Source organism: Equus quagga, chromosome 14 (genome assembly GCF_021613505.1).
Source record: "Equus quagga isolate Etosha38 chromosome 14, UCLA_HA_Equagga_1.0, whole genome shotgun sequence".
NCBI lineage: Eukaryota > Metazoa > Chordata > Mammalia > Perissodactyla > Equidae > Equus > Equus quagga.
Window position 1 is genome coordinate 26,123,507 of NC_060280.1, and position 21,430 is coordinate 26,144,936.

General features: G+C 43.2%; 2 protein-coding genes across 2 annotated transcripts; both read right to left on the reverse strand.

The window, feature by feature from the left end:
• Positions 1–5,148: 5,148 nt before the first annotated feature.
• LOC124252469 (olfactory receptor 51E1) lies at positions 5,149–14,964 on the reverse strand. Its single transcript, XM_046686006.1, has 2 exons — positions 14,892–14,964; positions 5,149–6,647 (listed from the first exon to the last, which is right to left on the reverse strand). The coding sequence occupies exon 2, from the start codon at positions 6,603–6,605 to the stop codon at positions 5,652–5,654; it is 954 nt and encodes a 317-aa protein (XP_046541962.1). The 5' UTR covers positions 6,606–6,647; positions 14,892–14,964; the 3' UTR covers positions 5,149–5,651.
• A 5,151-nt stretch (positions 14,965–20,115) lies between these two features.
• LOC124252465 (olfactory receptor 51D1) lies at positions 20,116–21,090 on the reverse strand. Its single transcript, XM_046686001.1, has one exon. It carries the CDS (start codon positions 21,088–21,090, stop codon positions 20,116–20,118), a length of 975 nt encoding a protein of 324 aa, XP_046541957.1.
• Between the last annotated feature and the right edge of the window lie 340 nt (positions 21,091–21,430).

Sequence of the window (21,430 nt, forward strand, 5' to 3'; positions counted from 1 at the left end):
TCAGTGAGCACTTGTCCTGAAATCAGCAGCATTTAAGAAGCATTAACCCAAACATATGTTGTTCCATAAAACAATTGTCAGTAAACTTTAAAAGATTCAAATCGTGTAAAGTATGTTCTCTGATCACATGGATACTAAATTAGAAAGCAATAGCATAAAGATCTGTGGAAAACTCCTCAAACATTTGGAAACTAAATAATACCCTTCTAAATAAACTACAGGTCAAAGAAGAAATGAAAAGGGAAATTACTAATTATTTTGAACTCAATGAAAATAAAACATCAAAAATTTGTAGGATGCAAGTCAAGCAGTACTGAGAGGGAAATGTATAGCACTACAGCATCTATATAAGAAAAAAAGATCCCAATAACCTCAATTTCCATCTTAATAACCTAGAAAAAGAGGAGGAAATTAAAGCCAAGATAAGCAGAAGAAAGAAAATAATAAAGAGAGGAAGTCAACAAAATAGACAAAAGAAAAAAAATAGAGAAAATTAATGAAAACAAAATCTGTTTCATTGAGAAAAGTAATAAGATTGATAAGCCTCTAGCCAGATGGAACAGGAGAAGAAAAAAAGAGAGAGAAGACAAATTATCAATAGCAGGAATGAGAGAGGTGACCTCACGACAGATGCTACAGATATTAAAAAATGACAAAGGAATATTATTAACACTTATATGCCAGTAAATTTGACAACTTACATAGGATGAAAAGTTTCCTGAAAGACATAAAACCTTCTCTGTCTGGATCAAGAAAGGGTGATACATCTTTCACTCCTTAGAGTCTTTCTTCTCATCACCTACTTTTTCTAAAGACAATTTCCCTGGGTGATTTTCACTAGAAGCAATTTCTATCTTCCAAATTCCACACTCCCTATCTTTGGAAATGTGGCTTTCCTCCAGTGATATACCTATATTTCAACACAGAACGATGATCTACAAGAACAGCTTAAAAATGAATGTAGGGAAGAGATTGCCTGTCAATCATGATGATGAAAAACATGAAAAGGAAGAATAAGGAGGAGGTGGAGGAAATGGGTTTGGAAGAAAGTCATTGCTCTGGAATATTCTGGGAAGGAGATCCTGGAATAACAGCTCTACCTCCTATACAATTTACCCTGGAATGTGTGTTCTACAGTGGACTTTCTCACATCCACCCCAACTCTGTTCTACAACTTCAGTGGCAGAAATAAAGACAGGATGCTTTGGGGTCAGGAACCAAGCTCACACAGTTATTGCTGAAAGAATATGTGGTAACTGAAAGTTCGCTCAGATCAGTTTCTCTGTCCTATTCTTCTCTGTATCCCTAGGTCCCCTACATAGTATCTTTATTATATTTTTTCCAGAATTGTTTGTTGAGTAAGTGAATAAATAAATGTGTTGATCAGGTGATGCTGGCTAGGGACACAGTGTCACCTGCTTCAGCACTGACTCTTCTTGTAACCTCTCTCAGGAATGTCCATTTCTCCAAGAGACTCTCTTGCCTGGCAGTTTCCATGGTGAAGTCTGACATTGACAATTGCATCCTCTTCTATGTGCCCATTTTAGATCTCCTCCAGATTCTCCATACCCTCATTCCTCAACTTTCTTAGAATTAAAAGCCCTGCATCCCTGTTGGCTTCCTTAGGAGTAGAAAAGGCAGACTGCAATCTGATTCTGCATCAGCTTCATTCTCTTTAGAACAAATCTGACATAAAAAGTTATGAGATGCCAGTGCAATGGACAAGAAGAAGTTTGAGAACACCTTTTTTAAGAGATAAACAGAGGCCAGCCCCATGGCTGAGTGGTTAAGTTCACACGCTCTGCTTCGGCAGCCTGGGATTCACTAGTTCCATTCGTGGGTATGGACCTACACACTGCTCATCAGGCCATGCTGCAGTGGCATCCCACATAGAAGGACTAGAATAACCTAGAACTAGGGTATACAACTAGGTGCTGGGGCTTTGGGGAGGCAGACAAAGGAAGATTAACAACAGATGTTAGCTCAGAGCCAATCTTCCTTGCCAAAAAGCATAACTTGAAAAAAAGAGAGACAGAAACAATGAACATCAACTCTGACGTCCTAAACCAGTGGCATGATATGGCCTTTTCCCAAATTCAGGTCTGCCTATCTCAAGAAGGCCAGACATAGAGCAAGGGGATGACCCTCCACAAGTATGTCCATTACATCCAAGAGAGTCTTATCTCAACTCAATTAAAGGAGTGATATAAGATACTTCATTAACTTGAATAGATATGACTCAGCAGTCTCACTTAAACTTTTCTGAACTGAAAGTGGTCCAGTTCTAAAGTATGTGCCAAGAGGTAGGGGAACACTGAAGAGAGAATATTTCTTTTTTGCCTGATGAATCATAAAGAGCCTCATTTTATAAGGTGTTACTAAAAAGAAAAATGGCAAAAGGCAATTCATACAAAGAAAACAAAGTGGAACAGAGGCTTTAAAAGTGCATGAAATCATTGAGAGACAGCAAGTATTTGTAATTAGCTAAAGAACATAGTATGTGGAAAAATTAGAGATATTACATTGAAAAAAAAAGATGAGAACAGGTGTAAAAGGGGAAAAAAGGAGCTTACTGATGTTCTAGCAAGTTCGAACTCTATACAGGAGGCAATAAAAGACCTTTGATGCGTCTTAAGCAGGGAAGTTAGAGATAATCAGAGTTTTGTTTGGAAAAACTCCTGCAAGCTACATGGGATTTAGGACTAGTACCAAAGATGCTGGGCAAGGAGACCAGTGTGGAGGTTATGGCAATTGTCCGAGCAAGGGGTAAGTATCTGGACTAGAGCATTGGTCATCAGAATGGAAGACACAAGACATGTTTATGAAACATTTCTAGATAAAACCTAAAAAATAAGCAAGGGACTTATAGACTGAGATTTAATTTTATTCAGACTTCTCCAGGACCCAATAAACGTCCAGGAGGCTAAGATGGTAGGGCCAGAGAAGGAATATCCAAACAAAGGAAACGGGGAAGGTAAAATGATGCCCATGTAAAAGGCATATAATGAAGGTCTTTGTCCAGAACATACCCTAACTTCCAGCCAAATCTCCTAAAAGAGGCAGCTTCTGGGGCCGGCCTGGTGGCACAGTAGTTAAGTTCACATCCTCCGCTTCAGTGGCCCAGCGTTCATGGGTTCAGATCCCGGGTGCGGACACACACACCACTCATCAAGCCATCCTCTGGCGGCGTCCCACATACACAATAGAGGAAGATAGGCACCGATGTTAGCTCAGGGCCAGTCTTCCTCACACACACACACAAAAAAAACATAGGCAGCCTCTCCTTCTCATTCTGGTCCTTAGCTCCCGGCCCTTCCAGGGAACCAGTGAGTATTCATGAAGTAAGTGACCAGAAATCTGATCTAGAAGTTAGGAGATTCCTACTGTAGTTCTGTCTCTGTATCTGGCATTTAGTACTCACTGAGAAACATAAAGAAGGTGGTGGTAGGGGTAGTGGTGGTGGTGGTGGTGGTGTGTGTATGTATATGTGTGTTTACACTCACAAAACGGCTAAGTCATTCAGAATCAAAACCATGAAACTTTATCCAGAGCATATACAGACTTGGAATCCCTTCTAAAATCTAGAATAATGGCTGCATCGTTAGAAGAAATTTAAAATGTGTCTGTTTGATTTATCTGTTTATTCTCCATCTACATCTCCAAAAGGATTCCAAACATAAAACAGATACACACATTCATTATATGCCCATACAGAAGCATGCACACAAAGGCTTATTAAAAATCTGGAAAAATAAACACCAAAATGCTAACAATGTTTTTTTTCTTTTAAGGTGACAAGTTTATTGGATTTTTTATTATATTTTTATTTCTTTTATATTTTCAGAGTGTCTGATATTTTTGTTTATGGTGATCATACATTGCTTTCCTAATGAGAAAAAAGATCTGTCTCTTTCTTTCTCTTTCATTCTTTCTCTTTCTCTCAATCCCGATGTCAGGGCATTCCTGGGCAGTGAGCTGACCCTCCACTCAGCCCAAAATGATCAACGTCTGCATTGACTCTAGCTTATGCACCTAGTTCTTCTGGCTACCACTCACCAGGGCATATCAGATTCCATGCTGCTCACAATTCTCATCTTCTGGATTCCAGTCCAAGAAATCAGCTATGCTCTCTCCATGCCCTCGCTACCAAGTAGTCCTGTGCTACTAAGCCATGGCCAGAAAATTCTGGATAGCCTGTGTGCCATGCTCTCACACCTGCTTCTCACACTCACCTACCTTTTTTTTAGGTAGCACTCCCCCTGTAGGTAGTGGTCTCATCTCCGCCTGTGGTCTTGTTCTCAGGGCACTGATGCTGTGGGCTTCCCCAGTAGAACAGCTCAAAGCCCTGGGGATATATGATGTCCCTTTATACGTTCTTCTCAGTTTCTGTGGACGCATGCTTGCCTTGGCCTTGCTTCCTGACTAGCCACCTGGGCCACCAGCCTTGCTCAGTCTCATGATGCCTCCTGCTCTTGACTCCCTGGTCTGTGGTAGACTTGCCATTTCTGCCATGAGCTTCTAGGTATTCTCAGCTGCATCTCTCCATAAAGTGTCTCTCCAGATAACCAGTGAATGTCCCCACTGAAATAGCTAATCATGCTATTTCCCAAACTAGCCACTGTTTGGGAATTACTCAAACATATTCCTGCTTCTACTACACAAGTACAATGGCAAATGGACCAGTAACTTCTGGGATTAAAGCCATCAACAACATTAACAGGAAATTTCTAAATACAATACTGGATGGGTGAGAAAGGAAATTAAATATCTCCATTAGAAAATGCAAGACTCTGGAAATGTCTAACTCACTGCCCCACTGGACTCTCTAACACTCCCTCTCCACAATGTGGGATTGGGAATCAAAGACTTAAATTTTTTCGTGACCTCATGTAATTCACTGATCCCCATTGAACATCAATTTCCCCATTGGTACAATGGGAGTACTAATCATATTCCTCAAAAGGTTGATAAGAAAATTAAATAAGGAAAAGTATAAATGGGTTGTGAAAACTCTCGGAACAGAACATGTCATCTTTAATTAATGTAAATAACTGTGGTCTTTTCACGGTTTTACTTCCAATACTCTTCTTAAGGGCTGGTGCCGAGAAGAAAAGAAATTATTTATTCTCTGTGGAGGTCATCTTGAAGAAGGAAATCCAGGTATGTCTCTTTTTCTGAGATCCAACATGGTAGGGGATTCTGAAGAGGAAATTATAGTTTTAAATCAGATTATCTGATGGTATTGTATTCTTATGTCATTTACTTTTGCCATGTTTAAGTCTTTGGTAAACATTCTTTAGACATACAACACTTATCTCAGAATGCTGTGGACTTTCAGTGCAAGCAATTTAGAGATTTGGACTGAATGGTTAAATGGGGACTAATAACCCTCCAACCACAATCACCTTGGGGTCCTAATAATTATATACAGAGAAGAACTAAAAGGAAAAATGATAGTGAAAAATGGGGATTGGGAGGATATGGTTCTGCTGCCCCTATCCACATGGAGATTCTCCAACCAGTTTCATCTTCGAAAGATCCATTGTGTTTTTATTATGGAAGATTTTTTTCCTAATACTTTCTTCCAAAATCTTGATATTAATATCTGAATTGAAGGACTTTGAATGAAAAAGAAGTTTGATCACTGACCCCTAGGGATCTGAAGTGTGGGTGGTCACATGGAAAAGACGTATGATGCGCTGCCGGATCTCCTTTGTCTTCACTCCATAGACAATAGGGTTGAGCACGGGAGGAACAAGCAGGTAGGTGTTGGCCATGATGATAGGTAGGAGGGAGTCATGCCGCTTGCCAAAACGGTGCACAATAGACAATCCAATGAATGGTACATAGAATATGAAAACAGCACACACATGAGAGACACAAGTGCCAAATGCCTTTGCCTGGGCTTCACGTGTCAAACCCAACACAGTCTTGAGGATAAGAAGATATGACAAGGAGATGAGAAGTGAGTCCAAGCCAATGGCAGAGATGATGACAATGAGGCCATAGATGATATTGACACGGATGTCAGCACAAGCCAGCTTCATGACATCTTGGTGTAGGCAGTAGGAATGGGAAAGGATATTGGAATGGCAGAAAGGCAGCTGTTTGATGAAGACAGGCAGGGGTGCCATAAGTGCAGCACCCCGTACTACAGCAGCCATGCCAATCTTGGTAACACGAGGCAATGTTAGCACAGTGGCATGGCGTAGAGGGTGGCAGATGGCCACATAGCGGTCAAAGGCCATGGCCAGCAGTACCGTGGACTCCATGCCAGATAAGGAGTGGATGGCAAACATCTGTAGCAGACAAGCATCAAACTGGATGGTAGTGGAGTTGAACCAGAAGATGGCCATCATTTTGGGCATGGATGAGGTGGAGATGAGGATGTCAAGGCCAGAAAGCATGCAAAGAAAGATGTACATGGGTTCATGTAGGCTGTGCTCAGTCCGCACAACGTAGATGATCATCAAGTTACCTAGAACAGCAATAACGTAGAGGGAGAACAGTGGGAAGGCCAACCAGAACTGAGCTTCTTCCAAGCCTGGGAGGCCTATTAGAATGAAATATGTAGCACTGGATTCATTGCCACTGGGGACCACCATAGTGAGGAAGCTGAGCTGTGACCAGTGCCAGGCAGGTAGAGGCTGGAATGCAAAGACAAGCCATTGTCAGATTCTCCAGAATCACAATAGCACACTTCCTTCCCTCCATGCTGATGTCATATTCTCTGACCCAAACTCTAACTTAATTGTCTATCCAAACTCTGACTCTATTCTAATATCAATCTAACTGTCCTTCATAACTCAAGGCCCAGGTGAAAATTCACCCAGCCCTACTGACTAACCCCACTCTAAAGTCAATCCTGAAGACAAGTAAAATACTAAGGCAAAAATTCTAAGCAAATTTTAACTCATTTAGTTCACCAAAGATATACTATTGATTGAGCACATATCAGGCTTAGATGATAAAAAAAATCCCATCACTTCTTCTGTCCTATCCTACCGTTATGCTCCCTATGCTTAATACCAACTGTAATTCTAATTATATCATTAGACTATCTTTAAGACTAATTCCAGTCCAAATGTAGCAATACTAATGGCAACATAGATTAACACTGAAACCTAACCTTATCACTAATCCTAATGATGTCTTCAATTCTAGCCTTAACCCTAACTTTAATATTAACCTAACACTTAATTCTAGTAGTCATTTCAAACTTAATCTAAAACTTAATAGCACATATTTTATGACAAACTCTATTTCAATTTTTTGAAAACCTGACACACTAACTTCATCCTGAACTCTAACTCTACATTTCACTCTTTCCCAAATGTCCATTCAAAGTCTTACACTTGTCCAGACTACCCAGTTTATATCATAAAACAAACAATGGCTGCAGTGGATGCCATTGGTGTCCCACCTAGGTCCCCTTCACCAAGCCAGTGCACCTATATCCTAGGGGGTGTTGAATGGTAACAGCTCACAGTTCTTCCCTTCTCCAGAAAATTGTTCATGATCAAATGAGAGGCACCACACCCAGGAAGTTACGCTATCCCCCTCAGGGCTCATATAGTGTTCAATGACTGCCTGGCATAAAGGTACAAAAGGTTAGCCTGCTTGCCTCCAGGTAGGACCAAAGCTGTGATGCAACATGTGCTTCAGAACTTCCTGAGGAACCAGAACTTCCTGAGACCACAGCCTTACTTAGCTTTCTTTCCTGGCTCTATCCCGCTTCCCTCACTCCTCTTCTCATGGCAGTACTCCCTCAATATATCATTTAAACCAGAATCTCCATCTCAAGCTCTGTTTCTAGGCAACCTACCAGACTTAAGAGAGTGGGACTAACACAGAAGACTAAATCTGAGAGATGATGACATTAGAAGCACTGGAGTAATAATCAATACCATAGCAGGGCTCTAGTCTCCTCAAGTCTGGCTTCTAAAGTGGTAGATATAAGCAGAGGTTGCTGAAGTGGGAAATGTCAGACGAGTTTTCTCAGATCTTATCTCTCTGTTGAAACAATTAAAGAGCTGACTAACTTCCTTCCTCTCTTTCTTTCTTCCATCCACAAATATTTTTGGTCCTACTATTTACTCAATTATGTAAATTGTATAGATTTACACCCATTTTTTATATATATATGTTCAACTATAATTTGGGAGCTAGCTATCTCCTCTTTCCAATATAGAAATCGTGTCATTTATTGCTAAGGTATATTTAAGATAATTTTATCTTGGGAAGAAAAAGGAAAAGCTAGATTCTTAAGATCTGGTCCTTGACACCTGGGGTAGGGGCTTTCTGCATGGGTTACCAGAGGGCAGTTGAGTGTGAAGAAGAGCTCATGGCCATCATCAGGAGGGACTTATACACCATTCACTGGGCTCAAGATGTGTCAATAATCTTCTTTCCACCACTAAGCTGTTACCCAGAGGTTCCCTCAGACCAGACACTAAGAGCAAAACAGTGGGAGTATGAGTTTTAGAACAGAGAGTAACAATTTAATTCAAACTACTGAAGGGAGAAGGTTATTAACCTAGAACTTCAGGCAAAGAGGCCAACCTCATCAATGCCCCCTAAATCTTCCACACTGACCTCTCTGTAGTCTGTGACACTCTGAGCAGTTCCCTCCTTCTTAAAACTCCTCCCTCCTGCTTCTGCTGTTCCTCATCTCTCTCTGATCACTAATTCTTGGTGTCCCTTCTGGATCTTCAGCCTTCTCTGCTTGACTCTTAATCATATTCTTAAATGATAATGCCCTCAGAATTTTATCCTCAGTGTTCTTCTTGTTCTATACTTTCTCCCCGGGGCCATCTCATCCCCTTCAGTAAATCCATTTGTTATGTATAAACTATTTATTCCAAAATCTGTTTAGCAAGCCCTGAGTTATCTTACATGATCCAGATTCCTAATTCTAAATTCTTACTAAAAGGGTCCACCTGGGTCTCTCTCAAGCACATCAAACTCTCCGTGTCTGAAAAAGAAACTCTTCCAGAGGCAGCATTGTATAGCTGTTAAGAGTATGAGTTTTGAAATCCATGCTGGATTCAAATGCCAGCCAAAAACTTCATTAGCTATGCCATATCGAGCAAATCACTGAACTTTTCCAAACTTCAGTTTCCTCATCTTTAAAATGAGAATAATATTCGCTATCTAACAGAGGTCAATGTGAGGATTAAATAAGACGTTGAGTGTACAGCAATCAACACAATGCCTGGCATAGTAAATATGCAAAAAAATCTTATCTGTTGTTGTTAGTCATCTTCCTCTAGTGTTTTCTTTGTTCTGTGATGGTGGCCTAAACAGTCACACAAGCTAGATATTCTGATCTGACTGCCATGCCCCTAGTGTAAACTTCTTCACCTGTATAATTCCAATAATATTATAACCAAATAAAATCAGGTCACTATCTGTTGTTCAAAAAAAAACTTTTGAAAACTCCAAATTAATTCTATAACAAAGACTGAACTACTACGGAAGTCAGCTCATGCTGTATGCTGAAGGTGCGTTGATTCCCATGCCTCTGTGTCTTCTTGTCTATTCTACTTCTCTTCCCTTTGTTAAGATCCTCCCAAACCTCACTCCTTGACTTCCCAGTGAGCAAAATCTTACTCATCTTTCACATCGTGGTTTACTGTCTCTCTCTTTTCTATTTTTCCTAAGCCTATTTCCCCTGGGTATAGTTAAATATTTCCTGCTTTGTGCTCGGAAGAACTTTATTTAGGTCTCTTTTTATGCATTTACCATCCTGAGCTATAATTATTGCTGTATTTGTTTTTCCCTGAATTATGAATTCTTTGATGGCAGGGACAATATTGTATTTATTACTGTTTAGTTAATGTTAGCTGAAAATGAAAATGATTTTTATCAAAAGAAGAATCCCTCAATAGGCATCTAACGAGGATGGCACAGACAAAGGGAGGAAGGACTGCCAGTTGTCTGAACTATAGAGACTTTTGAGAAGAATGAAAGAATGTTTGGAATGGCAGTGCTGGGTGGGCTTCAGTTCAAAATAATAATCTTTAAGGCCAAAAAGCAAAAGCCTTTCTTGCCCAGGGAGCCCGAGGGCATGAGAGGATACATGGAGAACAGGGTAGGTGCAAAGCCTTGGCTCTAAAGAAATGCAAAGTGGACATGTGGCACAGTTTGTGCCCAAGAGAGGGGGTGACCTAGGATCCCTCACCTGGAGGCATCAGCAAGAAGGCTCCGGTACTCCAGAGAGCCAGATATCCACACCGTCCAGAAATTTCACATGAACAGACATGGTAGAGCAGGGCAATTCCCAGGATCAAAATGCGCTGCTTTAGGAAACATATTGTGGAAGAATCATGGGTTGGCATCTTCAACCCTATTACCTTTGAGGGTAAAGTGATGTTGTGAGCAGAGTCCTGGGGCAAGGAATGCAAGTCTCAGCTCTAAATAAATGCAGAAGGTAATAATAACCTCATAGTGCTGCTGCAAAATTATATGAGATAAGGCATCCCAAAAGATGTAAAAACTGCATCACAGTGTACAAAGCACTTTTTTTCACATTTCCATAAAAATGAGGAATAAGATCTCTGAAAATGTGTGGTTTCTAAAATCTTTTCATTTCCCTCCAATTTGTCACCTTAATTGCCACTCCACCTCAAGCACACATTCATACACACACATACTGACTGGCAGTCCATCTATCACAATGGCAAAGACTAACACTGATATGGAGATACCAGAAATCAAAGAGAGGAGGATTCAGCTAGCCTGGGAGGGAAGTGCCTTGGAGCACAAAATGGGCAGCTATCACGGAAGGTAAAATATCTGGCTAGACCTCCAAAGACTGCAGGAGGAGAGAAACGAAGAAATGTGGAGGGAGCCAGTGAGAGAGCCCATGTCACCCTTCAGACTGTCTATCCCTGAAGCATCCCAGTCTCCCACAGTTCTGCTAAGGAGGCAGGCAGAGGGACCAAATGACGTCCAGCCTGAGCCCCTGTTGGTAATTAGAACATCTGCACGCACTCAGAGAACATTTAGAGCTCTGGAGGAAATTGGAACTAAATCACTCTATTTTGAAAATAACACATAATCAAGGAAAAATAAACAAAGATGTTTGGGTTGTTTTTTTAAAGCCCACGCTGTCCCAACCCCCAGGGAACAGCACTGTCCTTGAGCTTTTCTCTGAAAAAGTCACACTATCTTAGCAAGTCCCAGGAATGTTTCTTAAATTGTGAATGATATCTTAGCCCTTTCTTGAGAATAAGAGAGAAGGAGCCCCTGGCTATACAGAGTGGAAATCCATTTTGAGGCACTCAACCCTCCTCAATCCTTCCCCTCCTCTCCAGGGCTCTGTCCCCCAGTGCCAACTCAGCCCCCAAGACCAGCCCATCCTCACACTCTTTCTCAGAACTCTCTGAGCTCCTTCCTTTTCAGAGACCCATGGAAAAGCAGTCATAGAGGTAGGCCAGTGTCTATGAATTCTATTTCTTCAGACCCAAGAGAACAATGACATCACTCCCAGCACTGATTGCATGGCTTTAATGATAATAACAGAAATCATTGAGTGCCTACAAAATGCCAGACTGTATAAAGCTTCTCTCTCACCCAAGAACAACTCTGCATAATAGGAATTTAATGTATCTTCTCTATATTGTAGGTGAAAAATTGAGGTTCCAAAGGGTTAAATAATGTTCCCAGGGTTGAACAGTAAAGCAGAAATTTAACCTAGATTGTCTAATTCCAAGGCCTGTACATTTTCCTCTCTTCTAGACTGCCTTTAATTGTGCTGCACTTTCTGAAAGCTACTAAAATCTGCCCAAGAGGCAGGGTAGCAGAAGGGCTTGGTAAGTAGGACACCTGGCCCAGGTAGACCCTTAGAAGGCAACCCAAGAGGGCAGTAAAGAGGACCCCCCTGGACTGGAACTTGGGTAATCTCCTCCTTTCAGTCCCAACTCCTCTGGCTGTGACCTGGGGAGGCCCCAAGATAGAGATTAAAAAGCTTTATTCTCTACCAAGTACTTCCTTCTTATATGATTAGAGCCTCCCCTCAGCCGGTCAAGCAGGTTTTATTAACCCCATTTGATAGATAAGGATGTTGAGAGTAAGGGCTCTCAATGCCAAATCCATGTGTTTGGCACTGAGAATATGCCAAACTACTGCCCGGCCCCTCTCCCAGTCTCCTTAAGAACAGACCAATGCAGGGGCCAGCCTGGTGGAGTAGTGATTAAGTTTGCGCGCTCCACTTCGGCAGCCTGGGGTCTGCAGGTTTGGATCCCAGGCACGGATGTAGTGCCACTCGTCAGGCCAGGCTGTGGTGGCATCCCACATAAAATAGAGGAAGATTGGCACAGATGTTAGCTCAGCGACAATCTTCCTAAAGCCAAAAGAGGAGGATTGGCAACAGATATTAGCTCAGGGCCAATCTTACTCACACACACACACACACACACACACACACACACAAAAGAATAGACCAATACTTTATAAGGACTATTTCAGTGTTAGTCTCCAAGGAATCCAAAATTTGAGGACTCATGAGTCTAGAGAGCCTCCCTGTGAATTGGATACCTGACCAGCTCTTCCCACTTAGGTTCAGCGGGGAAGAGAAACAAGGAGAGAATGGGAGAGGAGATTCATGGTGTAAACACAGAAAATGTTCCATGCCTAGAGCAGTGGGGTGGGGGCCTCTGCAGGCACTGCCAGCCTCTGTGGGAACATCTGGAAGAAAGTGTTCTTGGATACAAGCCCAGAAATACCTGGAAGTCTCTGACTCCTACTCCCAGGATCAGAGAGGGAAGGCAGACTTCAGGGGCAATGCGGTGGCCAGCAAGGACTGTAGGAGCTCATCACTTGATTCATGGAGCGGATGCTCTTTCCTGACGCTCTATGAGGGTGGTAGCCCCAGAATCACTTCCACTGCAAATCACCCACATCCTCTGTCCCCCATACCTTGTTTGGATTTGATGAAGCAGGGGAGCCCTTGCAGGGCCTTGGGCATTCTTTTTAGAATGGCCAAGATGGAAATGGAAAAATGAGAGGGTGCGATTTCCAACTCAAATAAAGCAGAGTGAGGCTTCCAGCTCCAATCTACTCACTCAGGTCAGCCTGGCCCTCCAAAATCAGCCCCAGCAGAGCTCTAGAGGCTCAGGTCCCTGCTCCTCCACTTCCCAAGTAGTACGAGAGCCAGTAAGAGTCCCACAGACCTGCAAAGCTTGACCTAGTTATCAGTGCCATTTGGAGCTACTCTAGCTGTTGCTTACATGCAGGGAAATGTGGTGCAGTGGAAAAACTGGATCTGGGACTTTGATTGATACTCCGATTTTTTCAACAATTATTAATTGACTGACTACTGTGTTCCAGGCTCTGTGTTATGCCCTGGAGATACTGAGATGCAGGGTAAACAAGGTACTGTTCAGCCCTCCAGTGGTGGGGAGAAACTGAGACAAATATGCAGACATCACAGCATGTTGTGATAAATGCTAGGACAAGGTAAGCTCAAGGGCCTCAAGAGCAAAGCAGACAAGAGCCCCCCCAAGCTGCCAGGCTGAGAGGGCTTCCCCAAGGAGGCCAACCAGGCCAAGACCTGAGAGTCCAGTCAGAGTTAACCAAGCATGGTTGGGGGCGTGGGAACAGCAGCATTCAGTTAGACAACAAAAACATATGGAGTACCTACTTTGTGCCCAAAATTGGAGATAAAACACTGGATAAAATAGAAAAAGATCGCTGCTTTCATGGAGCTCACGCACTAGGAGGGCAATAACAAAAAGTAACAAATGAGCAAGAAAATTTCAGACAAAGATAAGTGCACTGAAGACAAGATAGAGTGATAGGACAGGAAAGGACAGGGCCAGGGCTCCCATATTTGAGATGGGGGTGAGTGAAAGCCTCTGAGGAGGCGACATATGAGCTGAGAAATGTGTGATGAGAAAACAGCAGACACTCTAAGATCTAGGGAACTAGTGTTCCAGGAGGAGAAGACAAGAGAAAAAGGTCTTGAGGCAAGAATGAGTTTCGGTATTCATAGAAGAGAAAGAAGGTCAATGTGGTCAGAGTATTGAGAGCACGAGAGAGTTTTAGAAGATGAGGTCAGAGAAGAGGGCAGGGGCCAGATCACGGAGTGGCTTGCAGGACATGGCAAGAAGCTTCACTTTAATTCTAAGTGACTTGGGGGAATTTAAACAACAGACTTGATCTAATTTGTTGTTAAAGGTAGATTCTGGCAAATTCAAAGTCCCAGAGAGAAAGAGAACATACCTCGTTTGGAAAGCTGCAAGTGGTTCAATGTAGATGAGGTAAAGAGTGCAAGGCAGGGGAAGCCACGGTATAGACACTAATCTACTTTTCAAATGGGCTGAAGACTGAACCCTGATCTAGGAACAGACTAAGTCAGGATCAGAGGCCCTGGAAGATTGTCAAGTCCCAATCTCAGCGGCAGCCTGACTCCTGATGCAGAGTACAGAAGGAGCCCGAATTTGCTCAGAGCCCACACCCCAAACAGAGCTATAGTCTGATCCCCAATCACAAACTGAATTTTGTCCACACTAACAACCTGAATACTGGCGCTGTTCACACACTGAGCCCTAATCCAACTCTAATCCAGTCCCAACCCGGTCTGTTCTCTGTCCCCGTTCACCTGCATTTAGACCAACTCCTGCCAGGCTCTCAGTAAACCGATCACTGGAAAACCACCCATAGACAGCATCTAACATCGCCCATGCTTCCCTTCACCACACAAGCACAGAAATTTCTAAGGCTGTCTGTTCCTTGAGCCAGGGCCCTCCTTCACATCCCCCGGCCCCACCCCTGGACTTCTGGTTCTTCACAGCCTGGTTTCTCATTCACTCAGCAGGTCTAACAGGAGATCCCTGGCTACAAGAAGCCCACACACCTGGATGTACCCCCTGGTCTCCTACACTCACCTCAGTTGCACTGAAGGAACGTTTGCCCTTTTCTCCAGTACTCTTCCTGAGGAGGTCGGGCAGGGCAGGCTGCACTGAAGCACAGCCCTCTCTGTCTCCGCCTCCTCATCTGGGCCTCCCTGGTCAGGATTATTTATTCTCTGCCTTACCTCCTCCCTCCTCTGCTTCTCCCTGCTGGGGAGCGGGGGACTGCCCAGAAGGTCTATCAGCAGGTACCCCTCAGCAGCCAGCTGTGGGTCTGGTGTCCTTCTTGGCTTCTGTGTCCTAGGAAGGTATGCCTGGGGGAATGAGGAAGGAGGGGCAGTGAATAGAGGGGGGTCTCTAGAGTCCTCCCCAGATGGGCCTAGTGCCAGCTGGATACTTAGCCAGCTCCCAGTGTGGTTAGACAGGGGGAATGAGTGAGGAAAGTCTAGAAGAATCCCATTTGTATGGCTATGGCCTTTGGAGGAGCTTTTCTCCAAGATTCTTCCCAGGCTTACCAAACTCAGCCAGAGAAAAAGCAGAATAAGCTCTCAGGGAAGTCCCATGATTAAGAGCCAGCTCCTCGCCTTCCTGAGGCTTTCTCTGTCCTCTGCCTTCTTTCCATTGGTAGCCCCTGCTTGGGTTTTTGCTGAGCCTGGATCCCCATGGATCCTTCTGTCTTTCCCCAAAACTCTAGGGCCACATCTTCTTTGTCCCCCAGGCTCTGGGGCCTGTGTCTAGCTAACTCACAGCAAGGGTCCCCAGGGACCATGCCTCTGCCTTCTACTCCCTGGCCGTGGGTTTCTGAACTCCTGGCTGAGGAAGGAGGATGCAGTTTCCCTAACCCTCCCCTAATCCCAACACCAGCCATATAAGACCACTGCCATCTGGTTTCTCCTTTAATGATAAAAATAGTGAGAGAACATTTTAGAGAGTTAGAGAACAATTTTAATGTGAAAATAAATATCTTACATATTTAAATAAGTAAAAAATATATATATACCTATAAATAAATCCAAGTGCATTTAGTTGGTTTCTCTTTATTTTTTATTTTGGTCAGTTTCACAATGTAAGTTTTAAATTCACAACACAGGGCATGCTGATTTAAGCTATAAAAAATAGACAATGTCAAATCAGGCCATTCCAGCTCAGACCACATCAAAATTAACAATCAAAGAGCTCCAGGTGCCTGCAAGCATGCAGCCTGACACTAGCTGCCATCCTCCTTGAGCATCTCTGCTGCCTCCCTCAACCTCTCATAGACTTAGACGATGTAAAGACTTTTTAAAATATGCCCCAGAGACTTCTACTTCTGCCCAAGATGGTGTAACAGGAAGTAATATCCACCTGATGGAACCTAAAATGGACAATATAACTAAAGCAATGGTTTTCAAGACACTGGATATCAGACAATGAAGGACAGTGAGCCCTGAGACATGGGAAACAAATGAGGTGACCCCTGTGGTTCCCCCAGCTTACGGCCTTGAGAGAGTTTTCATGCTGCAGTACAGGAAAGGAGAATGCAGGCAGAGTCCAGTGGACATCTTAGGTTGAAGATATGGAGCTGAGAGTGCAGAAAGACCAAGCTAGCTAGAGTTTGAAGGCAGAGCGTTGAATATGAGAGATCTACACAGAGAGGGCTCCAGAGGAGTATAGGGTCCTCCTCAGGAATTCAGCTGGGTACTAACCAGCACATGCATGTGAGCAAGTACCTAAAGATTCAAGGAAACACTGGTCAGTGCTCGCATGCGGCCAAGGATAGCGACTGTTCCCACCAGCCAGACTGGCAAACCTTAAGACTCACGGGGCATTGAGCAGAGAATACAGAACGATCTTGCCTCAATAGTAAGGAATAAGTAACCAAACATTACCTACACTCTAACGTTGCCTTTAGTTCATAATTGATCATTAATAGATGGGGAAAGTACTCTGTGGACTTCATAAAATAACACAGGTCAAACTAAGGACTATAGTTTACAGAGAAAGGAACAACAGATGAGAATGGATGGCAAGTGTGAGGTGAGCAGGGAATAAGAGTGAATTTGTTTATCTAAAGTAAACCAGAACCCACGCAGCCTCTCCCTCCTTCTGAGAGGCCCCAGCCAAACAGCCATTGAGCACTTTATACGCCAGGCCCTGGAGATAAACAAAACCTAGTCCTTGTCCTCCAGGGAGACAGACAACTATCATACGGATATTTAAGTTCTGCAGTGGAGGATAAACAGAGAGTTATAAAACTATTTAAGTTCTATGACAGAGGGATAAACATCCAGTAGCAATGTAGAGCTTTAGGTTTTATGATGGAAGGAAGCACAGAGACTGTGGGAGCTCAGAGAAAGCCCTTAATCTAGTCTAGCAATTAGCCAAGTTTTCGAACAAACAACAATTACCCCAGTCACTACCAGTTATCCAAATAAAGAGATTCTGGAGGACTCAGAGATATCCCCAGATCTCCTGAGAAAGAAGGCCACAAGTTGGTCTAAAAACAGTGACACTGCAATCTGGACAACGGACTAGCTTCTGGCCTTGGCACAGAAGGTGGTTACGAAAGGTGAAGACTGCTGTACTTTGTATATTATCCCCTATAACGGAATAAACATATCATCTCGTTTTATCAGTTTCATTACTTAAAACTATTGCCACCAGCATTTATTGGTCACTTTCTATTTTCCATGTGTTTTCAAATTTATTATGCTATTTAATCCCCACAACCACCCAACAGGAGCTACATTATATCTGTTTTGCAGTGCTTACACTTTCCAAATTTACTGAGGTTCACTAGGCTAAGTAACGTGATCAAATATCAAAGCTAGTGATCTTAACCTATATTGCATCTAATTCCAACCGCACAACGTCTCTTTTCCTCATATAGTTATCAACCATGTCTAAAGAAACTTCCTGGAAAGAATGCTTTTCATTTGTAAATCAGATACAAGCACAGGGAAATGAACTACAACTTCTCTGAAGCTTTGTAAAAACAATTTATTAAGAGAGAAACAGTTGTTTTAATTACTAACAATAAGTCAAGACAACCATACATGGCCAATTGGTGATACACTGCACAATTCTGGGAGCACCATTCAGATAGACCATGATGCGCATGGTGTTTCCTAAAGTTGTACATGAAGACACCCATGAATAGGATCGTTTCTTGCATGTCTGCAACACTTTGTAGTTAACAAAGGACATTCACAGCACTTAAGCTTTACAAGATCACTGCTATTGTACTTTCTACTATACAGAAGAGGAAATGAGATCCAGAGAGGTTATATGGTATGCCAGTTTATATTTCCAGGGTTTCAACCTTATAAGTCCTACAGCAGTATTCTTTCTTCTGCCTCAAATGAATCAACACTGTTTTCTACCTATCATTCTTCAACGTGAACACTTTTGACCCCACACATTCCAAGAGCTGGAACCTGAGTGAGTGTACCTAGAGTGAGAGGCTCCTAAAGGATGCCTGAGCCTGTACAGTGTCTCATATTGGTCTCCCCCCGCATCCCCCATCCTCATTCACTGATTCCCCAAAGGGTTTAAAAGAAACTCCCTACAATCAAGGACAATGTTTAAACACGTTTGGTAGACCAGCAAGAAAGGGAAGGGAGATGGGAAGATACTGTGACCTGCTATTGAGGCAGAAGGCAGGTATTAGGGCAGTCAATACCTCAGGGAGGGTGGAAGGAAAGATGGGAAGAACTGACAGAAGCACCTGAAACCTTGTGGTCAGGATGAAGAAGGTGTGGTCTGGCCTTTGAGAAGATGCAAAGAAGCCCTGTGCTTATCTATCACTCCCAGAGACTGAACCATAATCCCAGGCTGAGGCCAGGCCAAGAAACTCAGCCTCTTAGAGTCATGCCTCTCAAATTTGGAAACTACACCTGCTGCTTACAATCAGGACCTCTTCAATCTCCTGCCTCCACCCCTGATACACACAGACACCATTCATCAATCAGTGCTCAGAAACTACTCACTCTTATGCCACATAATCACACCTGCTACACAAAGGAAATGTGTCCTAAAATATATGCCCCAGACACATGCCCTAAAATGCCTGCATCACAAACAAGGCCTGCATACACATACACACACATACACACGCACCCTTCAGACATTACAGTCCACCTACACGTGACTAAAGACATATATAACACACCAAATGATTTCACATCACAAATACTATGCATAACAGACATATGCCCAAACATAAACACCACACACGGCAAAAGGTACAGACATCCCAACACTACACATTCCACACACTCATGCATATTACATATTCTACATTGTTACAAATATGAAATATTTTACACTACACACATTGCATTCTACATATTATATATTACATTCTACATATTACATTCTACATTTACATATTACAAACATGAAGAAAAAATAGAAGCAACATTGTTACCAGATACACAGAAAGATATTGTCCATCATTCTCAAGTAGATGCATATCACATACCAAGTAACAGAGATCACATAAACACAATAAATACACAGAGACATTATTCATGAAATACATACATGCCAGGACACAGCTACCACACTCATCAAAACACAACTGGCATATATTCTATGCACCTACACATACACTAAAAATTACATATAGCCAGATGAACATACCTATATACACACAGCCACAACCAGAATAAATAGTACCTTATGGAAAAACAGTCTCCAGTAGAACTATATAAACACATTAGCAGATTCCACACAAATACACTCTCATGCAGACAGAAATATAAACACTTTATCTGAGCTGTCTCCTCTCCGGCTACCACACCCCTCCCCTTCCTCCAATTTCTATCATCCAAATACCTTCATTAAACCCTAGAAATGACTCTGTAACCACTTTTGGGGCCCAAGAAAGAAGCTTTATAGCCAACACAGTTTCACCTACATGGATACATGGGAGCAAAATAATTAAAATCATACATCAAGACTGGAATGAATCGTGAAGTGTGGCATTTAGAGCCTTCTCATGCCAAAACTACATGTATTTTTCAGTTGGGAGAGAGGAACAAGGCAAGGCCACCATAGCAGAAAGATTAGGGTGATCATTCTCCAGGATGGCCTATCCAAACTGGGTAATAAATTTTTCCATACTGACACGTTCCTGAAGACAGAAATCCAAGGTCTATTTAGATAACTGGGAGCAGACAACCCAGTGAGTTGGATGTTCTAATCACCAAGACATTCAATAGGACTCTAATCCTGCCATCTTTGATAGAGATTGAGGACACTGGGGAGGTTATCCTCCTCATCTGCCATCTTGTAAGAACATATTGAGGACCCATGAACGGATCTCCTTGGTCTTGGCTCCGTAGACAAGAGGGTTAACCACAGGTGGTAGCAATAGATAGATATTAGCCATAATCACATGGAGCAAGGAGGTAGGGCCACCCAGCCTGTGCACCACTGAGAGCCCGATGAGGGGTACATAGAAGACCAGCACAGCACAGAGATGGGAGATGCAAGTATTGAAAGCCTTGAGTGATGCCCCCCGAGAAGATAGCTCCAACACGGCCCTCAGGATGAGGACGTAGGAGAAGCCAATGAAGAGAGAGTCGACACCCATGACTGAAAGGATTACGAAAAGTCCATATACTACATTGACTGTGGTGTCAGTACACGATAGCTTCATAATGTCTTGGTGCAGACAGAAGGAGTGTGTGACAGTATGTGTTTGGCAGTATGACAATCGCTTCAGGATGAAGGGCAGTGGGAAAAAGAATACAAATCCCCTGGTCAAGGCAGCTAGTCCGATCTTGGCAACAGTAGGCCCTGTGAGCACAGAAGCATGCCGCAATGGGTGGCAGATGGCCACAAAGCGGTCAAAAGCCATGGCCAGCAAGACAGCTGACTCCATGGCTGACAGAGCATGGATAAGGAACATCTGGGCCAGGCAAACGTTGAACTCAATCTCCTGGATGCCAGTCAGGAAGAGGCTGGCCATCTTGGGCATGGTGACTGAGGAGAGGACTAGGTCAATGGTGGAAAGCATGGCCAGGAAGAGGTACATGGGCTCATGCAGCCGCCTTTCCACACGGATGATGAGGACAATGGCCAGGTTGCCCAGGGTGGCCAAGGCATACATAAAACACAGGGGAAAAGCCAGCCAAAAGTGTATATTAGGCCCCAGGCCAGGGATGCCCACCAGCAGGAAGTATGCTGGGTGGATCAGAGTTCCATTTGGAGTGGCCATGACAGGAACCAAGAGCTGAGGCTTCTGCATCCCAAGTCCAGAGTCTATGAAAGGGAAGAGGAGAAACATCATTCAGTCATGGCTCAGAGAGAGAAAGGACTTACACGGAAAGGATGCTGGAACAGTGACAGCAGCAAACAGAAAGACTAAGTACTTCTAGCAATTCTGAACTCCAGCCTCTTTTTGCTCTAACTCTCCATATACAAACTTCCCTGTAGGTCCCATTAATCTCAGTGTGTGAAAGCCCACTCAAAAAACATGTGCAACAGCCCTTCATTTCCAGAGCTGATGGTGCTGACCAGAGCCTACTCTTGGCCACTTTCACAACAGAACTGACAGGCTTGCACAGAACCTTCCACACTGATCCCAG

Excerpts from the sequence above, each read along its gene's own strand:
- LOC124252465 (XM_046686001.1), bottom strand. The coding sequence starts at position 21,090 with ATGCAGAAGCCTCAGCTCTTGGTTCCTGTCATGGCCACTCCAAATGGA.
- LOC124252469 (XM_046686006.1), bottom strand. The coding sequence starts at position 6,605 with ATGGTGGTCCCCAGTGGCAATGAATCCAGTGCTACATATTTCATTCTA.